This window comes from Nannobrachium achirus (assembly GCF_963921795.1).
Source record: "Nannobrachium achirus genome assembly, chromosome: 19".
Lineage (NCBI taxonomy): Eukaryota > Metazoa > Chordata > Actinopteri > Myctophiformes > Myctophidae > Nannobrachium > Nannobrachium achirus.
In genome coordinates this window covers 24,048,954-24,072,838 of record NC_137826.1, presented here as the reverse complement: position 1 = coordinate 24,072,838, position 23,885 = coordinate 24,048,954, and the positions used below count along the sequence as shown (strand labels likewise).

General features: G+C 43.1%; 1 protein-coding gene and 1 pseudogene across 2 annotated transcripts in view; one reads left to right on the top strand and one right to left on the bottom strand.

The window, feature by feature from the left end:
* Positions 1 to 6: 6 nt before the first annotated feature.
* LOC308303991 (sodium/hydrogen exchanger 6-like) lies at positions 7 to 12,253 on the bottom strand (annotated as a pseudogene). Its single transcript, XR_013963381.1, has 16 exons — positions 11,852 to 12,253; positions 10,683 to 10,882; positions 10,166 to 10,243; positions 9,858 to 9,934; positions 9,227 to 9,339; positions 8,764 to 8,869; positions 6,667 to 6,808; positions 6,346 to 6,451; positions 5,665 to 5,753; positions 5,144 to 5,257; positions 4,024 to 4,135; positions 3,658 to 3,811; positions 3,039 to 3,069; positions 2,660 to 2,745; positions 1,585 to 1,692; positions 7 to 1,010 (listed from the first exon to the last, which is right to left on the bottom strand). The product of XR_013963381.1 is annotated as a sodium/hydrogen exchanger 6-like (transcript).
* Positions 12,254 to 21,037: 8,784 nt separating this feature from the next.
* Positions 21,038 to 23,885, top strand: part of rps6ka4 (ribosomal protein S6 kinase, polypeptide 4) — a 38,554-nt gene continuing 35,706 nt past the window's right edge. Inside the window, exon 1 of the mRNA XM_080748825.1 lies at positions 21,038 to 21,783. Coding sequence (XP_080604951.1) covers positions 21,672 to 21,783 — 112 coding nt within the window. The 5' untranslated portion in view covers positions 21,038 to 21,671. The remainder of the gene's footprint in view (positions 21,784 to 23,885) is intronic.

Sequence of the window (23,885 nt, the reverse complement as noted above, 5' to 3'; positions counted from 1 at the left end):
CTTTTCGCTGCTCTTTTGACTGAACTCTCTGTAAACTATTACATCTCATCTCAGGGGTTTCCTCTTTCAACATTTCCTTCAAGAGGCTTTGAGATGGAACCAACAAAACAAGGAGAAATCAGAACGTCAACCATGACCTGTGGTCAGGTTGTTTCCCCAGTAACAGTTAATCACTGAATGTCAATGAGGAAGAAACTCATACCATCCATTCCTACTATAAAATGTTGAAAATAAGTGCACACCCTGGGACCCAGGGCTAGCAAAACAGACTTGGTAACATGAGGCTAGTACCTCTCTTTAGAGGGGAGATAGTAGCTAAGAGGAGAAAATGCAGTAGTAGCTTTGAAAGAACAAATTAAAGGGAAGTGCACTTGATTTATGGTACCTTACATGTGCTATGAATTTTTCCTTTTGCGTTTACTTAACAGTAATCCACCTTGTAAATAGATTAAATCAAGTGTGCCTCTATTTCATCACATACCTCACACTGTTAAAAGAGATACAGTACACAGGTACCGTCAAACTATGTCCCTTGTGCAGAGTCGAAGGTACATTCTAACAACCAGACAATTCTTTCAACTTGAAATTCTAAATCGATCCTGCTGTGATTTTCGCTGAATTTTAAAAGATCACTCAAAAAAACGACTTGAGATTTCAAGCTGAAACCACTAATAGCTTTTCAACAGACCTTTTTAGTTTCCCTACAGTCTGTGCCTGCGTGGGTCTGCACAGGGCGGGGAGGGGGGTGGGGGCAGGGTGACAGTGGTCGGGACCTCGGCTGAGTGGTCCGTGGGCAGAACCAGACGGGTGCCCCGGATCACCAACTCGTGCTCTCCAAGGGAGAGCTCCGGGTCAAGGGTGTCATCTGGTGAGGTCGGGGAGGAGCGCTTGCGAGCGCTAGTTCGGGCGCCGGAAGCGTCGGTGCTCACAGTGAGGTCGGCATACATGGAGCCCGTGTTCGTGTCGTTGAAGATGTGGTCCGAGTCGTTGTCGACGAGCTGTTCTTCATTCTGGTGAGAGAACAGGATGGAAGGAGAGAGAGACAGAGCAGTAAGGGAAGAAGAGAAATCCTTTAATTATGGGTGTATAAGTGCATGCTTTGGGTCACAATCTCAGAATTTAGAAATGAACTTTGAGATTTCACTGTGCAGTGTGCACCTCATGCACCATGTCAAGTAATGTTATTTCGCCTTTCTGGTGCTATTATATGCTTAAATAAATGTATTATATAGGGCTCATGGGCTCCAGCACCTAATAATTTACTAATTAAGCCCCAAATAAATTCCTTCATGAACCTCATGCTCGGCAGCAAACTATATACTGTACAGTATAGCTTAATTATTCTTATTTTCTATTCTCTGAACCCTATAACGAATTTAAATTGTATTCAAATTACCCATTATAATGTGTTTCTTTTGCTCTGTTATAATGCTCTTCTGTTTTGGTGTTCAGCACTTTGAATTGCCTTGTTGAAACATGCTATACAAATAAACTTGCCTTGCCTGGAGTGATTCTGGCTAATGATGTGAGTGTGAGAGATTGAGAGAGAGACATATACTGTAGATAGAGAGACATTCTCCATACCTCATAGGCCTGTGGGCTGGTAAGGCAATCGTGCAAGGGGGTGCACAGCAGGCTGGTAGGGTGGCAGTGAGAGGGGGACCACTGTGGGTCAACAACGGCTTCAAGTAGCTGGAGGGGGGTTCTGTCAAGGACTTATGGTGTTAGACAACAGGACATTTGTACACGAGGAAAGAGTAGTACGATAACCCCAAAGACTACAGTGATATGTAACACATATTTAACGCTTTCAGTGCCAGCTTTCACCACTAGAGGGCGCCCAATGGCCATAGAATTCACCATATAGAGATACGCTGGTATATGCACAAGCTCGGTGCGCAGCCATGATGCGCCTGAACACTTTCCTTTGTGCATGTACAGGAACAGGATGAAGTTAGCTTGAAGTTAGCTATTGGCTACCAAGCATTTTAGAAGCCCTATTTTCGGCGATTTAGCCATGATTAAACCTTGCACACCTCATGGATATGCATGGAACAGAGAAAATGAGCTCTAAAGATCCTGGATTGCATTGGAGTGGATTGTAAATATCGGCGGCGCGACGCTCTCGCGGGCCGTGTAAACAGATGACGGCCGGCGGCGCGGCTCGGAAAAAAAAAAAAAAATGTTTACAAAAATATTTTCTTTTTTTAAAAGCCGAACTAGTTCGGGATAGGCACCCAGGACGTTAATAAGGTCCAAATTATCCCGAACTAGTTCGGGATAGGCACTGTATGAGTTAAAACAAAAACATTTGAAATAAGATTAAAACTTTTTTTTTTTCAATTGCAACCTGACAACTGAAACCAAAAAACAAAAAAAAGAGAAAACTCATGTACATTTCAGAACTACCTGAACATAGACAAAATAGAGATGTGCAATTATTTGATCTGATCTGCTGTCAAAACCATCCCATTGTATAGTCAATGGAGCAACTAGACTGAATGGCAGCCTTGATAATTTGCTTAATTGTGCCAAGAGAGCCATCTAGTGTTAAAGGCTTACCTGCATGTATACTTTCAAGTTCATCTGGTCAACCAACATGACATAATCACCAGCCATCCCTTTAAAAAAGAATAGTCTCTCCAGAACAAAAGGATACTTGTGGTCGAAGTTGTACCAGATCTTGAAGGGCCAGGCACTCTCATGCTTGTTACGATTATACTGAATTCCATCCACCATGGTCACCTGAACATGGGTGGATAGAGAACAACAGCGATGAACACTATCTACTAAGTGTTTTTATGTACTGCTGTACAGTATGTGTCAATCTAGTTGCTGTGTCTTTTGAATGTTTATTTTGGGGTGACAGTTTACACTGCACATGTGAAACCAATAACACGTTGTGGTATTTAGGGCATTAATAAACAAGGCGAGCAAGGGATGGTGTACAGTGTGCTGTGCATATTTGTACAATTATTTTTCCTCTTTCTACAAGGTTAGGAAAAAAGGGTGCCTCCGACTGTCCACTGGTCACTTACACGGCTCTCCTGATCAGAGTCCACACCCACCCTGAAGAAGAAGAGAAAGGCAGTGATTTTTTTTTTTGCAAATGTGGTTAAGCACTGTGGGCCACAGAGGGACACACAGAGACAGAGGCAGGAAGACAGACAGACATACAGGTAGACAGTACTAGACACAAAAAAATAAGACAAATAAAGGCAAACGCATATATGCTGTGTTCACACTAGTGGCAACAACGGCCTAACATAGTCAGCTACACTGTCGCAGAGCTGTTGAAGTGTGGCTCAAGTGAATGAAAAGGTTTGGGTTAAATAGCACAGGGAACTGATTAACAGCAATAATTCGCTTTTCTTCCGTAAGGAAGCATGAATTGTGAGGAGAGAGTTGATTCAGTGTGTCATTTGAGCGCTGGAAAGTTGAAGCTAGTGCTGCTAGCGCTTTTCTTTTGTAGCGCGCCACGCAGCGACAGCGACATCAGTTTGTAGCTTTATGTCCCGGTCCCCGGCATCCATTGAAAATGATTCGTAGCCTGTCGCTTTGTCACTGCTAGTGTGACCACAGCATTACATAAACTTGTACAATCAAAGGGTGGCATACTGTACATACAGTATATACATAGTGTCTGTACAGCCTTACGGTATGCTCATCAAGGACAGCATGGGGGTGGTCCCCCCACCACAGACCCAGACGGTGAAGAAGACAATGAGGAGAGTGGTGGAGAACATCATCTGACGGGCGTAAGTGGCCGTGTCGCGGATAGACAGGGCAAATGTCATAGCACCGCGCAGGCCTGGAAGAGTTCGAAAAATAAATGGTGTGTTAGCTACATAGTATTAGAACATGCTTTACCATACTGTATGTAATTGTTAAAAAATAATGTTTTATTCACTAAAAAGGTTATGTGTTGCCGCTTCAACTACATGAGCGCTTTATCTACGGCCATAAGCTAACAGAATCGGAGACCTCCGATGAGTCAACGTGGGTCCATTCGAGTGCCGGTACCTGCGAACATCATAACGTGCTGGACGTTAGATCCAATCTTGTGCTTGCGGCCCAGGTTAAGCAGGAAGGACAGAGGATAGATGTTGGCTGCCCTGCCCAGGAACACTGCCAGCTACAGCAGGTCACAGAAGGGTCAAGGAAGCAACACAGTCCAGTTCAACTGAGTGATGATGCACAGTTTGCTATTTAACATTTAGGCCTAGAATTATTGATTATTGGTCCCTGGAACTAAATATTTTGAGATGGGGGTCCGTGGCCAAATAAATATAAGTTTTGGGGGTCTTTCACATGAAAAGGTTTGAGAACCACTGACATAGTAGTCTCTCAAGAACAGACTAACTGAGCTCCAGTTAAGTGAAAAGGACCTTTTCTTTGACGATGGCTGGCCAGATTGCTGACATAGAAACATAGGGTTTTCAAAAAATCTTAGAAGGATTCAAAAGACACTAATAGAATCGGGTCAAAATTCTAATTTTCAAGATTTTTCAAAAATAGCAGATCTACAAGCTCGCAGCGCGGCACTCGGTGCCGCGCTGTGAGCTTGTATATCTGCTATTTTTCAATAGTTAAAGCATAAAATAATGATACGCAATAATGTGTACCAGTTCTAAATGGGTTAAAGTAGCACAGACAACATTACACCACTAGATGTCAGGCTTTTACAACACCTCACCGCTCTAAAGCAGAAAAGGCAGCAATCATGTAGCCTGCAACATTATTTGGGTAAAATGTACCTTACCCAATGAAAACACATGGTCAATGACAGCGGTCAGCTAACGGCTTACAGAGGTAGAGGAGCCGTGGCCCAGCATCACTGGGACAGGGTATGGTCAATATGGTACTTTTCCCATACAATGCAATTGACAGTGTTTACTCATTTGCTGTGATGGACTCAATTCACCAACGTTAGTGCCTGAGCTCCGAAATTGTTATCTTGAATCAAATTTATGTCATTTTCCAAGCACCATGAATATGGCCAAAGGGACAGATATATTTGTAACATATCCCGTCAGGCTGGTGTGCCCGTGATGCCTCGCAGCATCGTTGATACAGTAGCTCTCTGAAAACATCCACAACGGCCCCCTGTTTGTTTTGGTGGGAGGCCAACACCAAAGGATACGAAGGCTCCTAGGATGAACAGGGGATTGAAGACGTGTGACTGGAACGAGAACAGAGTCAAGCCCATGTAGGAGAAGATAAAGTTCTCTGCCAGGAAGTTCAACAGCTCAAACAGCTGGAGGAGCAGAGGAGACAGAAAACAGAGACATAAACCTACGTTCTATTCATTTTAACATAGTTTTAATGAAAAGGGTTGTCATAGCTTACAGTGATAAAATAAACCATTCTAGTTGTATGGAAAAACAAAGAATCAAACAAACACAAGACGGACACAAACAGTCCCACCCAACACCCTCCCGAAAGAGCACAATTGACAGTAAATAAGAAGGTACAATGAAGAGGACAAAATGGGGAACAACTAAACAAATCATCAGCCAAAAGTGTATCTGATTAGATAAACCTACGTTCTAAAATGACAAGACAATGTCATCTGTGTGTTTGAGGTAAAGCATGTGTGCGTTTATGCTTACATTCCGTGATAACAACAAAGACGGGTTACGGAAGTAGAACTGTGGGTCTCACCTGTTTGGTCCTGTCCTGGGACTCAGGTGAGAGATTATTGTAGGTGTAGTGAGCTTGAGTGATGCCACAGAACAGCACAGCCACCACACCTGGCAGAGGAACACAAGATAAGACATTGATTGATAGGCGAGTGCATGTGAATGTGACTGTAGCCTGCCGGTAGAGTAGTCATGTGTCGTTCATGAGTGATTCGTTCATAAGAATGAATCATTTGTTTGATTTGTTCATTTCCTTAAACTGTTATGTTCACACTTTCGTTCATACCCGCCATCCCCTCCCCCTAATAGCCCTCTGCACACAAGACGGAAGGGCGGGCTGTACATGCGACATAGTCTACAGCTCACAACATCCTTGTAGATGTGCTATTTTCACAATTCCTTTTAATAATCATTCATTAATCATAATAGAGGTACAAGTTTGAAATCATGGTATTGATTTGAAGTCATATCGGACCAGTCCTACTGTGTGTGTGTGTGTACAGTGTGTGTGTGTGTGTGTGTGTGTGTGTGTGTGTGTGTGTGTGTGTGTGTGTGTGTGTGTGTGTGTGTGAGTCTATGAACGAGTGTGTGTGTGTGTGTGTGTGTGTGTGTGTGTGTGTGTGTACAGTGTGTGTGTGTGTGTGTGTGTGTGTGTGTGTGTGTGTGTGTGTGTGTGTGTGTGTGTGTGTGTGTGTGTGCTTACCAGTGAATCCACAAGCCTCAGCAAGTAGAAACGTGCTCCAGGACATGAGGAAGAACAGAGCAGTCTCCAGCAAGGGGAAGTCCCGGAGTTTGGTGAACTTGGTCACGTGAACAAACAGGTAGTCAAGGAGCAACACAGTCCAGCTGTTAGGATACCGGTCTGACACCACGGAAGTATGTCTTCTTTTAATGCAGCATAATAGTGCCGACAATTATGGATTATTACATCAATGGAACGTGTCTAAAAGCCCTAGAGGTCTGTGGAAAGCGGCACTGGACAATATGTGTGTTAAATGTTAAACAGTAAGCTGTAAAAGGATATGAAAGATGTCATGACTCCTGTGGCCACTCCTAGAGCAAAGGACCCACTGAAGACGCCCAGGAAGACGCCAAAGGACTTCAGCAGGGCTGTGCCGTCAAAGCTGTGGTTGTTGTCCCCTGTGGGCTGGTATGCCACAATGGAACTGGAAGGGACAAGCATTGTGGGACACAGACAGAAAGGCGGACACACAGACAGACAGGTAGGCACACAAAAAAAGACAAATACCCAACGGATATTGCCTGGTTAATATACCAGACCGAACACAACAACACCCCCTGGCGGTAGTGGTGTTGTAGTACCGATCCATTGAGATTCTATTTCCTCGAACAGCTTCAAGGGTTGGCCAATCAGGGTTGTATGCTTGGGGCACGTGGTTTCTGTAAGCTTGGGGCACGTGGTTTGGGGCAAATCCCAGAAATGAAAACTCTTCCTGAAATCCCAGACTCTCTTCCCAAAACGAAGTGTGTGATAGAGGTTGGCAACGCCAGGCAACAACGGATAGACATACATGTGGGAATTAACTGACTTTCTCTTTAGAAGAATAATGCAGTCAGGCATCAAATCCAGTGTGTAAGAACCCAACTCCACTGTCATATTACTAGCAGCCTGTCACTAAAACTGGTCTCAAGGAGTAAGAGTTGTGGCATGGAGCCTGGAGTTGGGTTTTACGCTGCCCCAGTCATAAAAAGGAAAGGAGGTAGGGTTTTGCATTTCAACTGGAATTTTGGGTTTCATATCAACACCACAAACGGTTGATGCTGCCTTTACCCTACAGCACAGCACAGTACATCCTATTCAATAGCATCATTAAAGGAGCATTAAGCTCTGTTCACAAGGTCTGAATATTGCAGCCTTCACAGCAGGGTGACCCACACTATGAAGAAAAACAGCTCATTATAAGCCTTTGAAGTTGTTGTAGTATATTAATGTATGCGACTGTATATTATTTAAAAGATAATTGAGGAAATTTCATTTTTATACTGTACATATATAAAATGTCTTTGGTCTAAAACAAAATTACTTAGTGCTCCTTTAAAGAAGATGACAAACAGACGACTTAGTATCCATAAGGAACATGGCAAACTGGATAATATCCATTTGTCATACTGTGTGCCCTAATCAAGAGGAAGTGTCACCTGAGAAGGTGGCTAGTATGGCATGCAAATTAATAGGTTAGAGCTGGGCCATATTATTATACCACAATATAGTATGGAGCAAACGCTAATACTCGTCATATCTCAGTGGTCACGTTTTCTCTACAACTTATTTACATAAGTCAGTGTGTAATTATTATTTTCATTATTCTATTTTCAATGTATGTCTTCGTGTACCGAAATCACTGACAAGTTAAAGGAGAGACAACAGAGAGATGAAGAGGGGATTCTAGTGAATTATGTCTTGCATTGCTGAATAGAAAGAAAGATATAATGATAGTGGTAATATCTCTGTGTTTTGATATTGCTCAGATTGTTTTTTTTAAATAAATCTCTGATCTATATATTGCCCAGCCCTACCTACAGGACACCATAATGATGTTGAGTGGTAGGAGGGAAAGGGGTGGTCATCGTCTGAAGGACAGAGGGTAAGACTGCATGCACATGTACAGTACTACCTCTAACTGTGCTAGGGATGCACCGAAATGCCAATCATTGGCTACTGATTATGAGCTACTGGTAAATTATTGGACACGTGGCTGTTAAATACATTTCACTTTAGATTCATATTGAAGCCCAATCGCAAGACTACGAAAAAATCCGGTGCATCTCTAATACACACCAACCACCCACCGGGGGGTTAGTGTCTCGTTCCCCCCTAGCCATTCCTCCTCGCCCTGGGACCAAGCCGGGCCATCGTCCCCCGGAGAGGACACGGCTCCGGCCTTCCCCCTGCTCTGCTTCTCTAGGCGTAGGAGAACACTGATGATGAATGATATGGACGGATGAAGAGACATTCAGCGAGGGCAGGCAATGAGATAAGAGGGATGGAAGTTAGTAAGATGATGAGTTACCGTTGATGTACTACTGTATGTTATTCAGATGGCAAATTCGATGAGATGAAACGGCCTGATGGACGTGTGTGTGTATGGTGATTACTTACGAGGAAAGGACAATAGCCACAGCATCATTAAGGACACTTTCTCCAAACAGCAGAGCATACAGGTCCACGTCTACCTTGAGCTCATTGAAGATAGCCAGCACCGTCACTGAGAAGGAGAAGGATCAGTCAGTAGCATGTGACGTAGCAGGTCACATAACATTACGTATGTTGGACGACACAAAAGTATACAATAGGAAAAGTATATATTTTCTTTCTTGCATGACAGTCGGCCATTCTCACCCAGCCTGAATCATATGGGTGCTTTATCGTGTACGTACTGTACACATCATTCTAGGGTTCACAGCACATGACCATCTGCTACATGTCTGCTCAAATGTCATAATAGTGCAGTTATCTGCCTGGTGGGAACTAAACCCCCTCAACTGGAAGCATGAGCTTTCTTCGAAATTATCTAAGTTCATAATAAAACCATGTAGCTTCTTCTGGGTTCTTATCCACATACCTGGATCAGTCGCAGACACAATGGCCCCAAAAAAGAGGCAGTCTGTGAAGAAAAAGTCTCCCCCCAGCTGGCCCACTGCTTTCATGAATGTCACAAAGCCATACATGATCAGCCTGTGAGGAAGATAAGAATGCATGTGTAAAGCAGTGATTTTCAACCTCAATTTCAAGCCGTCCCAGTTGGGTATGCAATTGGACAATTCTTTTTCTCTGGGGCCCCAAAAATACACTATAAAAGTGTTCCTTTAAGAGCATAAACACTAGTTATAAACACACAGTGGGCTTTGGCTTTTTACAGGGGCCAGTTCCAAATTGCAGCCGTGTGACCCTTGATAGTCCTCATTTTGTTTTATTTAACATGAACATATTATGTATAGTGTGTTACAAGTGCTGTTATTTTACAAGCATGGACATTTATTAGCCTTGTTATTTTTGATTGAGATATTGCCCACTTGGCACCTATTCCACGTGGCGCCTGCCCATCCTGGAAGCGGGTCCCCTCTTTGTGAGGTTTCTTGGAGGTTACGTTGTCTGTTTCCTTTGTTAAATGTGGGCCCGTAAAAGCCATTTTTGAGACTGTAACAGTGATTCAGGTCTACAAAAAGACATTTGAGGCGAGTTTATTGGATTACCCAATAACAAAGGAGGATATGACCGTTCCCATGAAAGCATAGGCCAGGATGGAGCCGATGTTCCTGAAGAAGTGCCTCTAACAGAGACAAAGATATAAAGAAAGATATAAAGGTGTTATTATAATTAAACTACTGTTATTACTAGTCAGTAAAACACTTAGTAGTATGTCCTTTGTAAATCACATTATAATCATAATATCTGTAAACAGAAGTCTTTTTATGCATACTTTAATTCATTCATTCAATTTGTTTCCTAGTTTGTAATGGTTTTAGTCATCATGGACATTGTTTTAGCCTCAGAGACGTACCCGTTTCAAACCGTAGCCAGCATGGAAAATGATGGGGGGCAGCAAAATGTTGAAAAACACTTCTGGGTCAAAGGTCACCTGCAGAAAGAACCGAAGTTTCAGACACAAAATGGTAGGTTCTATTATACAGTATGTATTTGTATTTCCACTTTCTTCCTCTTTGAAAACAGTATGACCTTGTAACTGATAACATTTGTCACCCTTTGCTAATCTCCCTTAAAGTGTGTGTGTGTTTGTTTGTGTAACTACTGATTTCACTAGTTACAGTAGTTGGCGAAATTCCTCTGTGCAAGTATCTACAGTACTTATCTACAAGAACGTGCCTAGGCACGTTCTGAGCTTACTACGGCTATATACGGCTATTGTCGGTGAAAGAATATTCGCCTATTTTCCCCAAATGTTTGTCTTTTTCGCCAAATGTTTGTTTCACCTATTATGACATGCCAAGAATAGGGTCCATGTAGTTACGTTAGAAACATGTGGCCTGCCCATTCACACATCCATCCACGCTTCTTGCCTTTCTCAGCATCTCATCATCAGGTACTTGGTGGCCTTTGGCCCGGCTGACTTCCCCCTTCAGAGTGTACTCATAGAACCTCCCGCTGACGTTGACCAGCAGCGTGGCCGGACTGGCGTTGACGGCACAGCTTGGGATCACGTTGCTCATGTTCTGGGGCACGTGGACCCCGAACCGCAGAATCACACCCACCAGCAGTCCTTACAGGAGGGGAGACAAAGCAGTTATTCTTGCCCCGAGGTGACTCTGCATCAATATAAATGCTTTTCCTCTTTACAACTGTAATGGGCTGTCCACACTAAGTAAGCACTAGAACATTGTTTTAAAAGATTGTTCTAAATCTAAATCAAGTGGATGGCAGAGTCCAGTCCACTTCATATATACTCTAATAGAGTAACTCTTACTTGTATAGTTATTGTGCTTGGTGTGGGCGGCCCTTAAGTGTGGGGGTTGACAAAGATACATTTGTCCTCATTTGTCAGCTAATATCCTTTCGATGGTCTAGTTCACTGTTGTCAAACTGCAAGCCAAGGGGCCCACAAAGTTACATTCATAACTAATCAGTTATTATTATTGATCATAGCAATGTTTTAGTTAGGTTGCTTATTTTCTAGGTAACATAAGGATATTTGTTCACTCTCACAGAATTATTAGCTGCTTGAGATCCATCCAGAGACATATAACTAGTAAGACGCCTCAGGGCAACATTCTTGGCAACTTTCTTGGCCATCTGGCCAGTGATGTATATCGGACCAGTTACCCATATATGGAGACCCCTGGTGGAGATCCATGTACTGTATATGGAGATTAAAGTCCTATGACGTCTATGACATCTGACATCATACCCTTGTATGCCCATACATGGAGATCCCTGTCTATAGAACCAAATTCTGTTAGTGGGCTTAATATTGATGACATCAGGGAACTCCCATTATGGGCATGATAAAAGGGATTCTGTTAGTGTGACATCACAGTGAAGCCAAAGCGAGCGTGATGTCAGAGCGGCAAACCCATCCTGTCAAGAGTGGTTCCCCTGACATCACAGTGAACCAGTGTTAGGCGTGACAGACAGACAGAGAATGAGATACACACATACGGACAAGCTGTGACCGTTTACACATACTAATCTGCGACACACGGTCGCAATTAATTCATTCCACATTCATTACCATAGAACATAGCCAGTCCCGTTTCGTGCAGAAACCTGAACCTGCGGTGTTTGAACAGCCATATGGTCAGAATGGTGAGCGTCAGAAGCATGATGAATATGAGGAGGTTGGCACTGTCTTGCCGGTGGCTCTCCTCGGCCATCCTCTCCGTCGCAGAGTTGTCCATGACAGGACTGTCGCTGTCACTGTCGCCGCTGCTCCAGCCGACCAGCAAGAATGTAAACAAACAAAGCAACACCGACTTGCACGGCTTCCTCGCGCCGTCGAGGCGTGTTTTAGAAAACGCCATGGCGGCTTTCTTTCTCGCCAACGGTTTGCTTCGGGAAAGGATTCAATGACAGCAGGGCAGACTAAACGACTCCGAGGTTAAACACAGAGCATATTTGGATTACATCTAGCACCACTTGCTATCCTCCATGTTGCTTTCTCCCTGTTTGCTCACGTGACGAATGTTCTTCTTCTTCTTCCTTCAATTCCCTATCGGCTAAAACGACCGTTGGTGCCTCCACAAGGCAAGATAACTGGCATTGGTTGATTGATTGAATACTTTATTAGAAGTTTCAAATTCGCAAAGGAAAAGCACAGCATATAAGAGTAAGACACTGACTGTAACTGTACTGTACACTAATGTACAGTACAGTTCAGATACAAGGTCTACTAATAGGATTCAAACCCAAGAAAGCACAATGGCTTGTTTACATTGGGGTCCTTTTGTACTCATTAAATGACAGACAAATAGGCCTATGCACAGTCAGCACTATACAATAATAATAATAATAATCATATAACAGTAAAATATATTTACATAAAAAACATCATAAGAGAAACATACGATTTTGCAGCCACCTTAAGTGATCTTTTTAAAGGAGGGTAGGGATTTACACTTTTGTGGCATAGCAGGAGAACGAATTCAACCCTTTGTGTGAGACAAATCTGGGCTGGACGTGATTAGTGGAGCTTTTGATTGAAGACTTTATTAGAAGTTTGCATAGGAAAATGTACAGTTTCATGACGGTACAGTTCACCGGTACAAGGTCTACTAAAAGGAGATTCTAGAAAAGACTATAAGCTTGGGTTGGCTGGGTAGGTTTTGGGGCAAGTAGGCCTATTCCTTATTTCCATTGTGGATCATAATGTAATTGTAATGCATCCACACACGCACACATGCACGCACGCACACACGCACGCACACGCACGCACGCACACATACACACACACACACACACACACACACACACACACACACACACACACACACACACACACACACACACACTATATATATATTTACATCACTTGTAGGGACAGCAAGTCCTGTGGCCTTACCCTCTATCCCTAAACCTAACCCCTAACCCTAACCCTAAACCTAACCCTAACCCTAACCCTAAACCTAACCCTAACCGTTGTGGGAACCTACTATTTTGTCCCCACACTGTCAGAGGTCCCCTGCAGGTGACTGTGAACATGCGTTTAGTCCCCATAAGTAGACTATAGCTAGACAAACTCACACACACACACACACACACACACACACACACACACACACACACACACACACACACACACACACACACACACACACACACACACACACACACACACACACACACAGAGCCACACTAGTGCAGCCACACTGCACTATTAGGTTGTTAGTGTTGGTAGTTTCTGAGTATTTTTGCTTTGTTTAACAATGACAGTGAGATACTTGCACTAACTAGCATTGACTGCTATGGTCTCTTTTGCAAGACACTTTATGTATATATACTTATATATTATTCGCCCCCTCTATTGATGCACCTTCTCCTTATTGGTACTGTACTGCTCTTGTCTTTGTTTTGTTTTTTTTCCCTCTTATCTATCTTTCTTACGTCTCTGTAACTTTGTAAATAACTGTATACTGCTGTGCTACTACTGGACAACTAAATTTCCCCCTTGGGATAATAAAGGTATCTATCTATCTATCTATCTAGCCTACTATCCTCCATCAGAAACAATTCATAAATACAAATTTGAAAACTATTTGGCCATAAACACAATTGAGTGAATTAAACATGAGCAGCACTATTTCTGAAAGGCATTCTTGGACTCAGTGGAAGCCAGTGCGTTATATCTGAGAATTGGTGTGATGTGTTCAGCATTCTTATTAGAACTCACCAGCTGCATTCTGAACGAGCTGTAAGATTTTTTGGATGACTTATAAAGACATTCTTAAAGTAGTCTATTGGAGATAAAAGGATGTTTTTCAAAGTCCTGTTGTGACATGAATTATTTCCTTGATTTTTTAGATGATATGGGTTGCTTTTGTTATTGACTTCAAAGTCAGGGAATCAAGGTGAACAAACACTATGACTGATTTATACTTGGTTGTGCATTGTGTTGCATACCGCAAATAGTTGATCAACATGCTCACAATGAATCTCAGCATGACATGTTGTGAGTTTGTAGATCTGCTGTTTTAAGTACAATAGACTTTCCTTTCTGCCTTTCTTCGTTGGCACCAAAGACAATTGACCAAGTTCTTTATTTTGTTGTAGCAAATTCTGGTACGTCAAACCATTTTGTCCCATTTGCCTTTTTTAGAAAAGCAATAGACAAGCTATTGATACTTCAATGTATAACAAAAATGTTATGTCAAACCACCACTACAATCACACAAAAGGAACTTCACAAACCGAATTTGAGGCCATTGACTACAAAACACTTGAGAAAACAGTGTCTGTGACATCAGAAGTCCACCTGCTGTCTAAGCTTCCTATAAATAGATTTCAACTCCTTGGAAACAGATTTGTCGTAAATAGTTAATAGTTCTGTCCTATCAGGCCTTTTTGAGCTCTGAAACTACCTCTACCTACTAATCTGTATCGTATTCTGTAGTAACAACTACAGACTTAAATACAATCTCACTTAGTTGATTGACACCATTAACTTCCATATTTTTTTATATAATTTTATCCCACTATTTCCTTCAGTGCATGAGGAGTGAGTAAGGTGCTTATCACGTGACAGGGGGGAGCTTCCCTGGTTGGACGTATAGGCTAGCGTGTGGAAGGAACACGTTATTCCAACCAGTTCCTTTCCCTTCCATCAGGCACCCCGGCTGGCCAGGGGGAGGCATTATAGAGACCAGGATTACTGCATGTTTTTGTGAGGGCATCTATCCTAGGAGACACGGGGAGAACATGCAAACTCCACATAGAAAGGCCCTTTCGCCAACCCCACCTGAAACAGAGGAGAGAACACGCCCCCAGCGCCCACAGCGTCCCCCGGTGGGAATCCAACCCAGGACCTTATAGCTGTGAGGCGATAGCGCTACCGACTGCGCCACCGTGCCCCCTTGTTACTTATTGACCATACAATATTGCAGGACCAATTGGAAAAGTGGGTATTGTCACGGTCCTTAATTAGTTTGGATCTCATCTTTCGACAATTCACTGCTCTATTACATGCAGAATACCCCAAAGTTGAATCCCCTGACCTCCCCTGACCTCCCCTTTAGTCCAAAATGTCAAAACTAATACTGTGTGTATGTATGTATGTATCTATGTATGTATGTATGTATGTATGTATGTATGTATGTATTGTATGTATGTATGTATGTACACTGTACAGTATGTACTGTATAATATGTACACACAAAATTGGTAACAGAATTATTTCTCTTCCAGCTATTTCTACATCCCATTGCATTTATTGTTGGAGTTCTTCAAGGCCTGGTGGTGGAGTGTATCACTCTATCAACAGTGGCCAATATACTGTATTTCTGCAAAATATGAATGTTGTCTCCAGAGTCCAGACTATAAGTTTCATTTTCAAGTCTCTCCATAGAGTCTGGTACTTTACCATACATCATTCTCTTCTTTGGATTTTCACAGATGTAGCATTTCTCCACGGTGCGCTTTTTGCTTACTATAAACGGTTTTAGCCCTACGGTGCAATAACATCAATAACATTTACAATTTTAGAAATAGCGTTAGTGACAGGCCCTGGGACAGATTGCGGCTGACAGAACGGAAATCAAATTTGATCAGTTTGCAGTGTGGTTTCGGATACATTTTGTTTAATCTATTTCTTGTCAAAACAGGAATGGGGAGGTGACAGTCACTGACACAGAATGTCTTGGTGGTATAGTGAGAGGCCAGGAAAACACACATTATAGGGTCCCAGCGTGATACCGGAGCAGTCACAAATAACATCTCTGCAGCAGAAAGGGCCCGGAGGACATCAGTTGTTATATGTTTTCTGACATTGATATCAGCAGTGCTGGTGGGACAAACTGTACTTACAGTGTACCACAGCCGCCAGGCTGTTTGTGTGTATGCGCGCGCGCACGCGTGCGCGCGTGTGTGTGTGTGTGTGTGTGTGTGTGTGTGTGTGTGTGTGTGTGTGTGTGTGTGTGTGTGTGTGTGTGTGTGTGCAGGGGCTCAAGGCTATATAATATAACTTAGTGTTTGATGATATAATTTGCCAGTTTTTCTTTCTTGTGATTTCAAAGTGAGGAGAGGTGGGTGTGGATGAGGGGTGACCTGAAGCGATGGAGAGACCCCAGAATCATCCAAGGCGTGACATTCTGGTGGATGCTGAGACTGTTGCTGCAGCGAATGTATCATATATTTGTCCTGGTGCTGTATCACAATTAGGGCTGGGTGATATGATGATTATTATTTCAAACCTTTACGTCGATTGCGATTAATGAACGATTATAAAAAATTCAAAATCTATAATTTTTTTAACTACTCGAATTCGGGGGGGATGTAGGCAATAGAGAAAAGTGGTCTGTTAGTCCCACTCCCACTCCTGTCCAGTCCTGTTTGGATGGAGGCCATCTGCTCTGAAAATGTGTTCACGCCCCCAGAACAGATCCATGTAGTCGAGTCATTTTAAGTTGCAGGTTGTAGGGAGGGAGCCATATTGTATTCAACCCACCGGTATAGTGGCCACTGCAGGGGCACCGAATTATGTACGTGTTCCCGGGGTCTAAACCCGAATCAAGCTTGCCCCCCCCCCCCCCCCCCCCCCCCCGATTCCGTTAATTAAATTATTTAAACAACCATGAAACAACAACAACACACTCTCCCTGCCTTTACTTGCACCACAATACTGTGTTGATAATCTACTGGTTCTGTGTCAACTTGTGACTTTGTCACTTGGAGCAAAGTGTCACACATGGACCATTGATATGCAGGAGTCGGCAGCTTTTGTAGATTGGTAAAGAAAGGTGTGGGGCAGCCAATGAATCTACTGTAATGTAAATCTGGTCCAGTGCTATAGGGCGCTCTGCTGGGGACTCCAGAGAGTAAGCACCGCCTATGGCCCCACTGTAAGTGATTGCATTTCTGAACCCTGGCAGGGACCTGCAGAGAATGTTAGAGAGGCAGGGGCTGAAATGTCTAAAAAGGGCCTTTTGATGAAGATATTGAAAATAGCAGACCTCCACGCGTCGCAGCGCAATGCTTTGGTGGCTTGGAGGTCGGCTATTTTCTGTGCTTGATACCACACTGAACTAAGCATAATCAAGTCAATACTAGAGATGTGGGCTAACGGCATGGATTTCTTCACAGAGAGAGCAATTCTCTCAACATAAGATGCTACATTCAAGTTCAGGAGCGTTTGGACAAGGCAATTCTCTTCTATGCCTTCAGGTACAGCATGGAAAGGGGGGCCTTTGCGTTTCATTCATTGTAAAAACTGCATTCATGGTCTGGAGAGGGCACTTTTTACAGACGGATAAAACGGCAGGGGCTCAAGCCCCCTTTGATGTCTATGTGTTCATGTGCCTGAACCCTGGGACAACAACTTCAATTCAATTCAAAGGGCTTTATTGGCATGAGAAAACATATGTTTGTATTGCCAAAGCAGAAGTGTACACAATACAATACAATACAATACAATACAATCTCTATATACAATTTGAAACTGACCGAACGGTGCATTCGACATACAGACGACCCAAAGCAGTCCAATTGGCTAGGACTGATCACGGCACACGGAGTTCTTAGCCGGAAGTGCGTCCGGCGGTCAAATATGTCCGACCGGAAACGTGCGCTGCGGCACAATAGTTCCGCCACAATAGTTCCCCCCCAAAAAACCTTTTTTTTTTTTTTTACCTTTTTTTTTTTTAATTTTTTTTGAAAAAAAAAAAGTTTTTTAGTAAAGAAGCGGGCGTGGACTCTAGATGTGAGCGGCCCGAAGGGCCGCGAACCTCTAGTACAATACAATACAATACAATACAATACAATCGGAACAAAATATGTACCGGCTGAGCAGGGGAGCCAGGTATGCCTATGACGTCCTTTCTCGATTGCAAGACTGTGCTCACTGAGTCTGTACCTAGTCAAGATTTTTCTTTGATTTGGGTCGATCACCTTGCTCAGGTATTCTGCCACAGTGTATTCTCTGTTTAGGGCCAAATAGCATTCTAGTTTGCCCTGCTTTTGGGTTGCTTCTCTCCAGAGTGTCAGGTAGCTTTCTTTCTGCTGTTTTATAATTTGGTTTAGTCCAGTGAATTTTCTGTCTGGTGGCTCTGCTTGTGTACAGAGTTCCCATACCAGTTGGCTGAGGGGGCATCTCTCTAGAGTTTCTCTGTGTGTGAGTGCCTTGTTATGAAGTGCATCTGGGTCACTTTCTTTTAAGTGGTTATAAAATTTGAATGCTCTCTTTTTTATTTTGATTATGAATCTACCCTCCCCCCGCCCCACACACATACACACATGCATAGATTCACGCACACACACAAACCCAATACACATGTAACATGTGTGATGATTCTGAATGATTCACCTCTTGCTACAGCACTGATACTAGACATCTCTGCTGGTACACAGCCTGCAGGTGTAGAATCCATCTACACATACGTGATTGAAGTATGAAGTAACTCTGTAAGGTCACTTCAGTGCAAGGGATGTTTGGCTTTGGGGCGTGTTGCAGTAGGAGAGAGGCAGGGTGTGATGCAATGCAACAGATGTGAGGCTTGCGGGAAGATGGCTGCAACCTCACCTCAGTGTGGTGCAATTTGAAGGAGGAAGTGACATGTTGTCAAGGCAGGGGAGCTCATTGTACACAATACAATACAATACAATACAATACAATCTCTATATACAATTTGAAACTGACCGAACGGTGCATTCGACATACAGACGACCCAAAGCAGTCCAATTGGCTAGGACTGATCACGGCACACGGAGTTCTTAGCCGGAAGTGCGTCCGGCGGTCAAATATGTCCGACCGGAAACGTGCGCTGCGGCACAATAGTTCCGCCACAATAGTTCCCCCCCAAAAAACCTTTTTTTTTTTTTTTACCTTTTTTTTTTTTAATTTTTTTTGAAAAAAAAAAAGTTTTTTAGTAAAGAAGCGGGCGTGGACTCTAGATGTGAGCGGCCCGAAGGGCCGCGAACCTCTAGTACAATACAATACAATACAATACAATACAATCGGAACAAAATATGTACCGGCTGAGCAGGGGAGCCAGGTATGCCTATGACGTCCTTTCTCGATTGCAAGACTGTGCTCACTGAGTCTGTACCTAGTCAAGATTTTTCTTTGATTTGGGTCGATCACCTTGCTCAGGTATTCTGCCACAGTGTATTCTCTGTTTAGGGCCAAATAGCATTCTAGTTTGCCCTGCTTTTGGGTTGCTTCTCTCCAGAGTGTCAGGTAGCTTTCTTTCTGCTGTTTTATAATTTGGTTTAGTCCAGTGAATTTTCTGTCTGGTGGCTCTGCTTGTGTACAGAGTTCCCATACCAGTTGGCTGAGGGGGCATCTCTCTAGAGTTTCTCTGTGTGTGAGTGCCTTGTTATGAAGTGCATCTGGGTCACTTTCTTTTAAGTGGTTATAAAATTTGAATGCTCTCTTTTTTATTTTGATTATGAATCTACCCTCCCCCCGCCCCACACACATACACACATGCATAGATTCACGCACACACACAAACCCAATACACATGTAACATGTGTGATGATTCTGAATGATTCACCTCTTGCTACAGCACTGATACTAGACATCTCTGCTGGTACACAGCCTGCAGGTGTAGAATCCATCTACACATACGTGATTGAAGTATGAAGTAACTCTGTAAGGTCACTTCAGTGCAAGGGATGTTTGGCTTTGGGGCGTGTTGCAGTAGGAGAGAGGCAGGGTGTGATGCAATGCAACAGATGTGAGGCTTGCGGGAAGATGGCTGCAACCTCACCTCAGTGTGGTGCAATTTGAAGGAGGAAGTGACATGTTGTCAAGGCAGGGGAGCTCATGAATCAGGCTCTATATGCAAGGTCCTTTGAATAAAGGAGAAGTCAAAGGGATGAAGAAAGAAGTCAGAACAGAGAGGATGACTTTATGTGGAAGGAGCCTTAAAAGCAAGAAGTGGAATGATTGTTCAGAGGATTTTCTTTTTTTTACACACCAGTGGACATGTGGGCAGGGATTAACCATGTATAGGCAATAGGCTATATTCAAAATGTGAGCTTGTAAATCTGCTGTGGTTCTCAAAGTCGGGCCTGGGGACCCCTATAGGGTTCCTTGAGGGAGTTCCAAAGGTAACCCTGGGAGTTATGGGGTTCCTTTAATTAAAAAAATAAATAGAAAAAGTTTGAGAACTACTGAACTAGAGTTTAGGATAAGTAAATCAGTTCACAGTGAATTCAGCAAAGTAGAACATTGGTTCTCAAAGTGAGTCGAGGGAGTTCCAGGGGGTCCCACTCACAGCGCGGCACCGAGTGCAGCGCTGCGAGCTTGTAGATCTGATATTTTAATAGTTAGGAACCAATGGACCCTTATGGTTATGTAACTCGTACAAATGGAACCAAATGGAACCAAATTAACATCAATTAGCCTACAATATAAATTGGGGTCCCAGAGATAGAAATGCCATGGGGGGATGTCAAACTGCCTGGGAGTCCTTGAAATTAAAATGGTTGAGAATCACTGCTAGAGCCGTAAAATCTTCTCTTAAAGGGGGTCCCTGGCGTATCTTTTCAAATGGGGGTCCGCGGGCTGATATAGGTGTCAATTTGGGGGTCCTTGACATGAAAAGGTTTGAGAACCACTGAAGTAGTTATTCAGGTCCCCAACCTCCTGTAGATGGCGGTAATGAGGCATTAAGGATGCAAAGTGCCCTAAAACACCCAAAACTACACTTCCGATTGTTGTCGTGACGTCACTCTCTTATCCTCGGTAGCTAGCTAGGAGCTCGTAGGTTTAATCATGTAATAACCATGTCTTGTGTAACCGTAGCGTTAATCCGGCACATTGTTTGATAACAACATGGACCTTTAATCACACAATAACAGGTCACGCACCGCCTGCTCGGACGCTCATATCTAATGGTTACCGCGGCATGCTGGCAGGGAAGGAAAACACTGGCTTCACATTAAGCTGCTAATGCTAACATTAGCAACTTGGTTTGTAAAAAGAAACATAAGTTGTTTTGTTTTTATTTTCTTCTTTCTTCTAAAAGACAAAGTGAAACTAACGATGCTTGTGCGTTATTATTCAAATAACGTTAACTGCTTGTGATTTCTGATAGATATTTCGGCCGTTATTATTAAGAATATTAATCTTATTATTGTGTGAGCCACCCAGCCCTGCTTAGAGGTGATAGAAAAAAAAGCTTAAAACAAACTATAACCGTATAACAGTCGTCAGGATGTCACGGACACTTGAATTAAAATCACCACAGTGTGTCTTAAACACCACCAACAGGTCATTCTGAAGCTCCTATAATGACATAGAGTCACCGTTCATTCAGGGCTCATAGCTTTTTATTGGGAGCATTTAGTGTGAAAACCCCACAGGCTGTAGCTGCAGTAGTTCTTCATAATAGTTCAATATGTCTGGGGACAATGCTTCGGATTGTAGCAGCGGCAGCAGCAGCGATGAGTCCGATTCCACGCCGCGGAGCTCCGCTGCAGCCTGCACTGTCAAACACAACATCACCAACGGTAAGTTACATTTTACAGTTAATGTACATCTGATCTGATCTTATAACAACAGTGGTTCTCAAACTAGTGCAAAACTTTTAACATTTCAAGTTCTCCCCTGGCTTAGACACTCACTCAGAGTTACAGATTGGTGATTGGTAAGGGACAAGGGTCCATTTGAACACTGAGGGTCCCTATTTTCTTCTTCCAAGGACCACCCAGTTTGATATGCACGGACCACCCGATTTTTTTTGTATCTGTAGGACCCCAATATAGTATATACTGTGAAATCCTCAATTAAACTTTGGGAGTGTGAAAATTCCACACTCTCAGACTCAGAGTAACAGACCTGTAAGGATAATGGAGCCCCTGGGGGTCCCCTCACCCCACTTTGAGCACCGCACTTGCCTATATTATGACCAAAGGGTCCTCTGATGAGAGTGAAAGTGATAGACAATAATAAATAACGTGACCAAATGGCCCTGCATTTAGAGGGGAAGACTTTAACATTATGATTAGATAGATAGAGAGACAATAACATGACCTAAAGCCTCTGTTTAAGCCAAATACAGTAGATACTGTGTAGTATGTGCTTGTTAAATACAAGTGATCTACAAGCTAGAAACATGTGCATCACAGTGCATTTTTGGCTTGTAGATCCGTTCTGTTTGCCAAGCAAGAAGCAACACCCTCGTGTGTCGGGATGTGATGAATATTTAATATTTAGCTTAAGAGCTTATCATGGTGGACTAGACATCTCATTGGCTTCAGCTTCTCAGCATAGGTTATAGCAGTGGTTCGTAACCACATGAACCCCCGCGGCCCTATTATGGGGCATGTCATTATAGGCGAAAACATCAAGCATTTTGCTGTATTTTTCACAGTTGTTCATCATTGTATGATGATGAATTGGAAATTGTCGTATTTCCATTGTCCGTTGTCGTACAATGGACGACAATGGAAACAAGCCCCCGCAGGGCTGCCTTTTTGTGTTAACTGTACTGCTACTGTCTTCAAATTTCAAACTATTCAAAAGTATTCAATCAATCTCAGATCTACAGTACATACTTGTTGTGCACATGGCTCACCATCTGTGAAGTCACAACGTGTTATTTATAACTAGGACATAACACAACATTCCTGTCTAAATAATGTGTTGCTATTAACTTACCTCTGAGAGTGTACTGTACACATGGAACCAAAGGGCATTGGAACAGCGTGACAGATCTGTGAGGCAGACTGTTTAAGAAGGTTATTATGCACAATCATGTAGGCCTGTATTACCAAGTGTACATTGGGATTAAACTTGAGTCATATATATGGACAATGTTCTGCATGACTTCTGTTTATAAATGAGATAGGAGGAACCCCTCTTTGTTTCAAATTCACTCCCACCCTGAACATGGGAATGGCTGTGAAATTGGTAGCACATTGAAGAGCTATTAGAATCAGGGGTCATGCCCAAGAAGACACTATTGACATTGTGATGCTTGACCGGAGACAGCCAGTCACCTGAATTGAATTGTATTTCTCTAATTTTGTGGCACGCATAGTGCCGCGTAAAACTGACACCGATGAAGGCTGTCCCTAATGTGACACGGCACACGTGCATATCTCCTTGTATGGGTCGACCTGCCCGTGACGTCAGGTACTTTTAGTTAAAAACGTTTAAGTTAAAATAAAAAATAATCGCGGTATAATCGCGGTTATGAACTCGACACCGCGGTATGCATTACACAGCCGTGGTATTGCGGTTATTGCACCCAGCCCTATCTGTGTCATTTTAAATTTGAGCTGCTAGAAAGCATTATTTAATACTTTGGATATTCAAAAATAGCAGATAAGATGAGCAGTGCACCACTGATATAGAGCAACATTTGTGGAATTCGCCTCAGGTCTTAATGGTTAAAAGGCACATACTGTATGTATGTATGTCATTTTAATCATTGAAGCAGTGAAAGCCGCTTCCAAGGAGTGGCTTTGTCTGTCCCGTACAGTCTGTCCCATAGGCTTCCAAGGAGTCCCGTGTCCGTGTCATGTCCCGTCCCGTGCATGCAGTATTGAGGATTGGTCAAGCTTCACATGACAATTTGGCCCTCCAGACAAAATCATTAATTCATTAA